Source organism: Trichechus manatus, unplaced genomic scaffold, assembly GCF_000243295.1.
Source record: "Trichechus manatus latirostris isolate Lorelei unplaced genomic scaffold, TriManLat1.0 scaffold00012, whole genome shotgun sequence".
In the NCBI taxonomy this organism is placed as follows: domain Eukaryota; kingdom Metazoa; phylum Chordata; class Mammalia; order Sirenia; family Trichechidae; genus Trichechus; species Trichechus manatus.
Genome location: NW_004443948.1, coordinates 13,150,967 through 13,161,940, shown reverse-complemented (window position 1 = coordinate 13,161,940; position 10,974 = coordinate 13,150,967). Strand labels below are relative to the sequence as shown.

Here is a 10,974-nt window from a genome sequence, read left to right as displayed (position 1 = left end):
TTATAAATGTCCTGTGTGGCTGCTATTACAATGCCTATTTTACAACAGAGGCTCAGGAAATTTAAATAACCTTTTCTGGTCACACAGTTAGTTGCAGTAAGATTCAATTAAATTCTATCTGACACCAACACCCATGCTCTTAGCTATATAGTTCTTGTAATATAGTTTTTACAGCTCTGGTAAATCCCAAACTATGAAGTAAAATTTTAATATTCCTTTACTCTTCCCACCAGCTCATCAAGTGACTCCTCTAACTTGGGGATTCATAAACTTTCTTGATTAAAAACAAATTTCTGTGCCCAACCCAAATCTCCTGAATCAGATTTTTCAGGGACAATCCCTGATAATCTATATATTTCACAAGCAACTTCAGGTAAGTGTCGCCCTCTGTCTAGCTCTAGATTTTGCTGTACTCCCTTTCAAGCATAGACCACCAGGCAGCTGTCAATCATAAATGGCAATCTCTTCAAATTTGATTCAAGGGAAACTACTGTTGACACTCAGGATCAAAGCAACCAGAACTGTTTGAGTTTATTCTAGAAGCCCTCTGTGATACTTTTCTCACTCAAGGAGAATTTGGAATCCATACGCCTATATCAAATTTTAACAAGTATTTATTAGATAAAGTGCCTACTACTTACCGTATTTTTCATGCAAATAATGTGCGCCTTCTATGCTGTTTGCCAACAGTGCCCCCCCTCTGGTATTTTCATAAGCACCACTGTGCCCTTTTTTTTTTTTAACATGCTGTACCAGGGGTTAAAGGAGCCCTGGTAGCACAGTAGTTAAAGCTCTCAGCAGCTAACCACGAGATCAGTGTTCAAACCTACCAGCCGCTCTGCAGGAGAAAGATGTTGCAGTCTGCTTCTGTAAAGATTTTACAGGCTTGGAAACCCTATATAGTTGCTATAAGTCAGAATCCAGTAGACCAGTGGGTTTGTTTTTTTTTTTAAAACTGGGAGAGGAATACCCACACTGATTTAAGGTAGGTTTTTTTCCCCCATGACTTTGGCCAGGAGCACAGGGTTTTGTTGCCCTAACACCAATTCTCAAAATTAAATATTAATTGTATGAGGAGTGAGGGAGACCAGGATTATTTTTAAATCCATACCAACTTTAATGGTGCCTTTTAAAAATGAACTACACATGAAAAACAGATATCAAAACAACTGCACTACTGAATTTCTTATTGCAATTACTTCCTGCTAGCAAATGGATTCATTTCTGATTTGTTTCCTTTGTAGTAATTCGTATTTTTAATGTTGACTCTAATATGAAGAAAAAATATACACAAATTCTCAAGTTTCCTTTGAACAATTTTTTTTTTCCTTCATTATCTTTTACTGTTGGGATCATGTTACTTTCTTTGCAATACTATGTATACTACCGTAGCATGTCAAAAGATAATCTAACAATGATGTTAATATGCATATTTTAATATTTGAATAAAACAATACCTTCCTAACTATATACTGATCTTTCATAAGTTTATAGAAAACCCAATGCATGGAAATGAGAACTTCTAAATTCCTCAAGCAGTATCTGGATTTGTTTATTTGCGTTCAATTTTCACTAAAATTCAGGCTTTGAGAATAAGAATTCCATATGGAAAACTGAAGGCTGAATTAAGTAGGTTTGGAAATGAGTTTAAAATCGCATGAAGATACCCTGTTTTGATTTCAATGTCTACTGTAGACACAGCAGAATGGCTATTACTTACAAAAGCATCAGGTGACCAAGGTAAAGGGCTTTAAAACATAGTGAAACGCATCTCACCAACTAATGTGGTAGACAAGCAACTTCCCTGTCACAATTGCCTGGAGATAGATACACCTTTTCATGTCTTGTATTCATCCTGGGCTATTTTCACTCCCTCTGGAGGGCTTTTGAACTTGGATTTGACATCTCTTAAATTTATGCTTTCTCTAAATGTAAAGGGGTTTTCTTTTCTTACAGTTTTTAGCCTTATGTGGAGTTCAAGTCTAACTTAGATTAAAGAGAAGTAGTCTAGGCCTTAGAAATTCAATGTTTGTTCTTGATCTTTTTTTTTCTTTTGTTTTTATGAGGTTAAGCTAAAAACCCCAAAGTGGGATATAATGGCTTTAGAGACAGGAAGGAAATATTCTTTATTCTTTTTTTATAGTGTAAAAAGCCCTCAAGACTCTTTTGTAGAAAGCTCACAGTAGAAGCACTCCATCAAAAGCCACCTTTTTCTTCTTAATAGCCTTAGAGGAGACAGTGTTCAGAAAAGATGACAGCACCAAGTGTTGCTAATGTTAGACCTAGAAACAAGCTAAGTGGTTTATGACCAAAACCCTTGTTTACCATATATTTGTCAAAATAGGGAATTTTTTTCACCATTAAAATGCCCTTTAAAGGCCACTGTCTCTCAAATCCCACAAGAAACCATTTGTCCCCCTGCCCAAAAAAAAAGAGAAAGTTCTCAGGTGAGAGATAGTGAGAAATAATCAGTATGGCATCACAGAAAAAGGGATTATGAGAATGAAAAACTTCTGGATTATGGATACAAAGGAGGTGACAAAACCATTTCTGCATATCAGTTTAAGGCATGACTCTGACCTTCAAAAAACATGTAGCCATAAAACCTGGTATCCACTATGGCTCGTATAACACCAAATAGTAAATATTTATCAAAATTAGTGCACTGCAAGTGCAATTCATTCATTCAACATACTAAATATCTGTGACATCACAGGCTCTGCGTGCACAGAAAAAAGATTGTGAAAGCCCTACTGTCATGGATGGATATTGCATTCTAGAGGGGATTACAATGTTCCCATTTTTGTGTTGTAAATTGTACAGGCCCCTGGAGGTACCTAATTTGAGATTGTGGAAGATTTGTGTTTCCCTCCAAAAAATAAAGTTTTCATGGCAATAGCTGGCATTTAATTAAAAAATTATAATGGCTCTATGTTTCAAGACCTGGAGACTTAAAGTACATTTTCCTCCTCTACTCAACCAAGATAGAACTCTTCATAATTTTGAAAATTTAATTCAATTTCCTATAACAAAGTTCGCATAGGCAAAACAAAAACTTTCCTTAAATATGTCTGAAATAAACTAGTTATATCAAAATGTATAGTGTATATTTAATATGGACTTCTCTAACAAAAACTTCTTCAAATTTCAAACAATATATGTCATATGCTAAAACAACCACAACAAAAGGGTCCCCAGATCCTACCTTGTACAGTCAGAGTAGCTGATGCTTCAGCTTTTCCAACCATATTCTCTGCAACACAAGTGTATGATCCCATATCGCTAGCCATCACCTTCCGAATTTTCAAGGTATGATCATCTCGAATTTCATATCTAATGACATAACAAAAGAAAACATAGTTCAGTGACTTTCTACTTGAAAGATCTCATCATTATATATATGATATGCCTAGGCATCAAAGCCCATGCAGCAGTCTCTTCAGAAAATTTAAATATAAAGTGCAAATTGTGGCTTTCCTCTAAGTCAACAAGCAAACAGAAAGGCGTTTGTAATTATATTTATGTGGGCTACCATATTAAAATACTTTCTAAAAGAAAATATGGGGGTATATATGGCATTTATTCATTTGTTTCCCTAAGAGATAGTTACCTTTAATTGAAGGTATTTAATTAAAGGTCTTGTTATATGCCAGTTTAAGTGTTTTATAGGTTTTATCTTTTAAAATTATTACAAAAATTGTATGAGGTAAGTATTATACTCATCTCCATTTCACAGATGAGAAAACTGAGCATAAGATGGTAAGGTCACTTGCCTATGGGCCCCATCCAGTATAGGGGCAGAGTTGATATTTTAACTGGGCCAGTCTCATTCTAGAGTTCACTTCCCTCACCTCATCATACCTCTCCTTAAATGTTGGGCTTTCCTTGGAGTCTCCCTTCTGTACTCTTCTCCCTCTACATGCTCTCCCTGAGTTATAGTATCTACTATTGTTTACATATTGATCAACCACACAAACATTCCCAACCCTTATTCGATTTAAGCTCCAAATTTATATTTCTGATGACCACTAATAAGACATCACTTTCCACAAAAACTATAAAACAAACCCATTGCTGTCCAGTCGATTCCGACTCATAGCGAACCTACATGATAGAGTAGAACTGTCCCGTAGAGTTTCCAAGGAGCAACTGGTGGATTTGAACTGCTGACCTTTTGGTTAGCAGCCAAATGCTTAACCAGTGTGCCACCAGGGCCAGAACAAAAATCCATTGCCGTCGAATCTATTCCAAGTCATAGCGACCCTATAAGACAGAGTAGAACTGCCCCATACAGTTTCCAAGGTGCGGCTGGTGGATTCAAACTGCCAACCTTTTGGTTAGCAGCCAAGCTCTTACCCACTGTGCCACCAGGGCTCCTCACCTTCCACAGGTACCTAATATCTAATAAGTTAATTAAAACTTTCGTTTCTTCCTCTAACACCTGTATTAAGTCCTTCTAACACAATTTACCTATCTTCCTTCACCACCTCTCTACCAAATCATCTGAATTGTCAATTTAGTCTTAGCAATAAAGACCCCTGTCTCTATCTTATCTGCCAGTTCTGACCCTCTGGATCTTTTATCTGGTCTCCCTGCCATTAATTTCCTCCCACAATAGTTTATTATTCATAGTGCTAAGATAATTTTTTTTTAATTTAATTCTGTTCATACTAACCCCTCTTGGCTCATCAATGTGCATCCAATATATTTCTAAATTCTTTAGCCCATTATACAAAGCCCCTGACTATTTGACCCCAGTCTCTCCAACCTTATATCCCATAGCTCCTTGCTACATGCCCTACAGGCTAGCCAAGCTACACTTTCCACCACTCAAAACATATCATGTTCTTTGTCAGACTTGTGCTGATGTTGTGATGTCTCTGTGTCCTGGCATATTCTTCTCCTCTTTCTTGCTTATCAAACTCCTACTTATTTTTTAAGACACTGCTTACATGTCACTTTCGTTTGAGAATTCTCTCGTGATTTCCTTCTCTTGCGCTCCCACAGGTCTACCTATATGTGACAATGACAAGGCTTAATACATTATTCTTTATGTGTCCATAAACACGTCCTTTGCTGAGCTCCTTGAGAGCAGAAACTATGGCTAAGGTACTGCTGTAACTACAGCACGTAGCAGGACTCAGCACATGTCTGCTGACAGAATGAACACAGTAGAGAAGACAGCCTACAGGTAATACCTGAATGCTTCATTTTACTGCCTTATTCCCTAAGGCTGGGAGTATACCTCTTCTCCTAACCAATTTAAAGACTTGACAGATATCAAGGAACTCTGACCCGTCTACCATTCCCTGGTGATTTTGTAGCTGGAGAAAATGAAGCCCAATATTTAATTGGTTCATAGTTATATCTTCAATGCTGTACCTTCCCTCCCTTCCCTACCTAACTCCACGTGAGAAATTGGTATTTACTGTGATCTGACTCAACAGAAGAGAAACTTGTTTAAGGAATATCACATTTTACAAGTGTTTCTTATACAGGTCAGGGTCTTGAATGTATAGTTTCTATCTGAAAACTTTAGAGAGAAAGACTGGCAACCTTCTGATTCTATTTTTCTCATATCTGGCCCCTGATCAAGGAGAGTAGATGATTCTAAAGGCATTCATGTGGACAATGGTCTGATGAGAAATGTGAAAATTCTGAGTTGACAATCTGTACCTGGATTTTGGCAGCTCTCCATCATCTTTCCTCCATCTTACTGTAGGCACAGGGTCCCCTCGGGCCTCACATTTAAATTCTGCACTGTCATCCACAGTCACTGCCAAGTTACTAGGTCTCTTCACAAACGATGGTCTCTCTAAAATTAGAAAAAGCCGTCTCAAGAAAAAAATAAAAGAGGGATGAACTGAAAAACATTCTAGATGTTCAGTACAAGTAGATTCTTTATTCAAATACTGTGTAGAAAATTATTCCCCATAGTTCCCTACTTCTAGCAGCTCCTCCCTTGGTTTAGTACTACTCTCAGTTCTTTGCTATTTCATCTCAGCCTGCTTGATTGACTCTTTTTCTCCTCTTCCCACCCCCAGAGAGATTGGTTTACCTTCTAAAGAACATCATTTCTCTCTCTCTTTATAAAGATACAAAATGATTATAAAACGTATGTTTTAAAGTAAACAGATTAGATAAAATTGCACTTACCTAAAACAGTTAGCTCTGCTACTTCACTCTCGCGTTCCCCAACCATGTTGGTACCAACACAAACATATTTGCCAGCATCACTCTTACGGGTATAAGTAATCATGAGCTTTCCTCCTCGTATCTTGAAAAAAAAAGTTTCACAATGAAGACTATTAACATTGCGTTAGCTAGGTTTACATGACAGAGGTCGTCATAAGTGATGTATATTTTCTAAACATATAACAGAACACAAAGCTTAATTATATCAAAAAGTTGATGTGTAATATTTGCTATATTTATAAGTAGCAACTTTAAATAGAACTAATTCCAAAGGCATAATATGAGGCAAAACATTTTTCCATTACCTATATATCTTGTAAAATTATTATATTCTATATAACTAGAAATTTTTGTTTTCAAATCAGCTAGCCCTTCCATATTATTTAGTTAAATAAAAAACACAAAAAATTGCATGAATAACTTGGATAGCAAGTGGTAAAAGAAAAAAAGATAATTCTTAATACCATGATTATAATTAATATATACATATATATATTAGCTATAAATGTTTTCAGGGAGGCATGTTCTAGTATTATTAGAAGTGGAAATAAAAATGTCTCTAGTTATTTAATTTGTGAGATTCAGTTTAAAGAAATACATCTTAACTGCCAAAACATAGCAGAACATGCAATTTCTGGGGGGAAAGAAAAGGTGTTTCTGCCTCCCATGCGGTTTCTTGAAAGCATAGGAGGCAGAGACCGAACAGATCCCAATAAATCACCCAGAAAGCCACATTAGCGTACACCTTTAACATTTAATTAATTGAAGAAACTAATTACAAATAAAAGCAGACATCCAATACAATAAATAGGCTGAAGGTAACCATGAATTGAGATTAGGATGTGGAAATTGGACTATCTTTACTTAATTTAATATGCTTTTAGGCTAGAGAGTTGAGTTCAATCATCCGTGCATGTCAATAATGCTTTGAATCCTAGAAAGGTTTTGTCAGGGACAACTTCCAGTATGTTTATTTATGGAGGTTTGTCCTTACAGTTATTCTGTAGAATGTATCAATTAAACACACACACACACAAATAAACACAAAAGAGAGAAAGAAAGAACAAACAGAAGCACAAAATGAGGCTAAACAAACACCCAAACAATGAAAATCTTTTCACCATACACTAGAGAGATTACTGAAACTACCCCTTTGTAAAGATGGAGGTCATACTGTTTTGGAACGCCTAAATTGCTTTTTTTCAATCCAGACACCCAAACTAGATAATGTAACCAAGTCTTTTATGTATTAGGACAAAACAAACATTAACAGAGGTTTAAATTTCTGTGGCTTTAGAACTTGGTATTTTTATTCAGTAGTTTTATAAACAAATGAGTGATGATGCATTAGGTACGAAATACCCACTCTGAACACCACCCAAGGAGTTTTCCCTGCATTTTTCCTTACTCTAGTCTTCGTACCTAGAATAGCGCCGGCACCTATCAGCCATTGCCGTCGAACAGATTTCAACTCATAGCGACCTTATAGGACACAGTAGAACTCCCCACAGGGTTTCCAAGGCTGTAATCTTTTGTTTTGTTTTGTTTTGTTTTAACAAACAGAAATTTATTTTCTCAGAGTTTAGGAGGCCAGAAGTCCGAATTCAGGGCGCCGGCTCTAGGGGAAGGCTTTCTCTCTCTCTAGGCTCTGGGGCAAGGTCCTTGTCTCTTTTCAGTTTCTGTTTCTTGGCTCCTTGGTGATCTTCAAGCTTGCTTGCTTGCTAAGTATACTTTTTTATATTTCAAAAGAGATCGATTTAAGGCACACCTTACACTTACACTGCCACATTAACATAATAAAGAAAACCCATTCCCAAATGGGATTATAACAATAGGTATAGGGGTTAGAGTTTACAACACATATTTTTAGGGGACACGATTCAATCCATAACAGTGACCAAGGTGGGGGGCCTCTTGTAGCAGTCAGGAATCTTCTGCTCTGACCCTGTGCCTTTAAGTCACAGGGTACCTACATCATGCACCATGACTGGGGGACTAAAACACTGTTTCTAGAACCCAGCTATGGCCATGGCAGTGTAAGAGTATTTTATTTTGTCCCACTCCTGTTCTTATCCTCAATTTGTTCCAATGTCCCTGGCTTCTAACCCTTCCGGCTTAGTTCATGCTTGCCTATCTCTCTCTCTCTCTTTTTTTTTTAATTTTTATTGTACTTTAGATGAAGGTTTAAAGAACAAATAGTTTCTCATTAAACAGTCAGTACACATATTGTTTTATAACACTGATTAACAACCCCACAACACGTCAACTGTCTCCCTTCTCGACCCTGGAGGACCTTTTTTTTTTGGTGAAAATATACATAGCCAAAGTTACACCATTTCCAAAGTTTCTAAATGAATAATTCAGTGACATCAATTACATTCTTCCAGTTGTGCTGCTATTCTCAGTATCCTTTTCCAAATTATTCCATCACCATTATCTTCAACTCACTTGCCCCCTAGGCTTCCCACCAAACCTTTTGAGTTGCTGTTGTCAATTTGATCTCACATAGATAATTCTTTTTTTTTTTTTTTTGTACCTTAGATGAAGGTTTACAGAACAAATACTTTCTCATTAAACAATTAGTACACATATTGCCCTATGACAATGGTTAACAACCCCATGACATGTTAACACTGTCCCTTCTCAACCTTGGGTTCCCTATCACCAGCTTTCTTGTCCCCTCCTGCTTTCTAGTTCTTGTTCCTGGACTGCTGTGCCTCATAAGTCCCATTTTGTTTTATGGGGCTGTCCAATCCCTGGCTGAACGATGAACCTCGGGAGTGACTTCACTGAGCTAAAAGGGTGTCTGTGGGCCATATTCTTGGAGTTTCTCCAGTCTGTCAGGCCAGTAAATCTGGTCTTTTTTTGTGAGTTAGAATTTTATTCTACATCCTTCTCTGGCTCTGTCCGGGATCCTCTGTTGTGATCCCAGTCAGAGCAGTCAGTGGTGGTAGCCGGGCACCATCTAGCTGTAATAGACTCAGTCTGGTGAAGGCTGTGGTAGCTGTGGTCCATTAGCCCTTTGGACTAATCTTTTCCAAGGCTGTAATCTTTACTGAAGCAGACTGCCACATCTTTCTCCTATGGAGTGGCTGGTGGGTTCATACCACCAACCTTTCAGTTAACACCCAAGCTCTTTAACCACTGCACCACCAGGGCTCCTCCCTGCTCCTCCCTGAGTGGCACATATTAGCCACTCAAAAGATTTTTGTTGAATGCAAAGTACTGTTAAAGACAAAATCTAGTCTGTTAATCAATATGAAGCCTGTCCAGAAAGGTTTCTAACAGTTACAAGATACATTAACAGTAATTTTATTTTTTTTCCTTCCTTAAATTTTCAAACAGAATAATACAAAGAGGACACAAAAGTCACACAAAAAAAATTCAAAAGTTAACTACTGTCAATATCTTATGAACATTCCTTCAGCTTTCTCTTCACAGATACATGCACACACTGTAAATGTATGCAAACCCATGTACACATATAAATAGACATATGCATACACTGTAAATTTTACAAAAGTACTGAATCATGTGATATATGCTCTTCTACAACCTGCATTTTTAACTCAATAATATGAGGACAATTTACATAGGTCTTCAGTATCAATTTAAATGACTGCATAGTATTCCATTCATTGTATGGATTTACCATATTTTAGCGGACAATTTCTCTCCTGATAGACATCTAAGATATTTCATTCTTCTCTCTTATAAACAGCACAGAAATCAGCACCCTTTTGCATGCATCTTTCCTCACATGTGTAATTATCTCTTTAGATGGTCTCAGAGTGGGATCTTTAAATCAAAGGTATACCCAATTTAATGCTATTGATTCATAGAGCTAACTCTTTTTATGGTTTATAAAGTGATTTTGCATGAATATATCATTTAAATTTTGGTTTTAGCATGACCCTGCCGTGAGACTGTTAGAAGTGTTATAAAAACCTCATTTTTCACTTAAGGGACCAGTGGCTCAGAAAAGTATAACCTCCCCTCCCATGTATCTCCGCAATAGCTATCACCACAATATATTTTAATTATGCTTTTAAATGTCAGTTTTTCTCCCTGACCGTGACCTCCGAGGCAGAGAAGCATATCCAATGCCTCTTTATAGCCCTGGGACGTATCACAATGTCTAGTAAGTAAATAGCAGATTTTTTGTGGAAGTGAAGTGACTTGCATAATATTACATAGCAAGTCGGGGCCAGGCCGAGATTTTAGGCAAGATACGTATCTTTACTTATATGAGATATATAAATGAAAAGAAATGCTTAGCCCAGAGCCCTGTTACCATAATTACTGTTTAATAAACTTAAGTTTTCAGAATAATTTCAGTATCATAAAATCAAGGTCCTTCTAAGAAGATCCACTGTAACCTTTGTTATATATTTATTTTAAAAGGAAAGAAAATCATCCCAGAGAAGAGGATGGTGAGAATTCTGAGATGGAAGTTAAGTGATCTGAGACGTAGTCCTAGATCTGTTCCTTATTGGCTGTATATCTTGAACAAGACATTGAACCGCCTCCTAAGCTTCAGATTCTAAACTTGAATGTCCTTGCATATTAAGGGGACCAGTTCAATTCTGAAGGGATTGCACAATAATGGATTAAAAACCAAAACCAAAAACCAAACCCGCTGCTGTCGAGTCAATTCCGACTCATAGCTACCCTATAGGACAGAGCGGAACTGCCCCACAGGGTTTCCAAGGAGTGGCTGGTGGATTCAACCTGCTAACTTTTTGGTTAGCAGCCGTAGCTCTTAACCACTGCACTACC

General features: G+C 37.2%; 1 protein-coding gene across 4 annotated transcripts in view; it reads right to left on the bottom strand.

The window, feature by feature from the left end:
* Positions 1-10,974, bottom strand: part of ROBO1 (roundabout guidance receptor 1) — a 1,063,338-nt gene that overhangs the window by 114,609 nt on the left and 937,755 nt on the right. For all 4 annotated transcript variants that reach the window (XM_004371339.1, XM_004371340.1, XM_004371341.1 and 1 more), the window contains 3 exons: positions 6,157-6,277; positions 5,677-5,815; positions 3,206-3,333 (listed from right to left, as the gene is read on the bottom strand). In XM_004371339.1, coding sequence (XP_004371396.1) covers positions 3,206-3,333; positions 5,677-5,815; positions 6,157-6,277 — 388 coding nt within the window. The remainder of the gene's footprint in view (positions 1-3,205; positions 3,334-5,676; positions 5,816-6,156; positions 6,278-10,974) is intronic.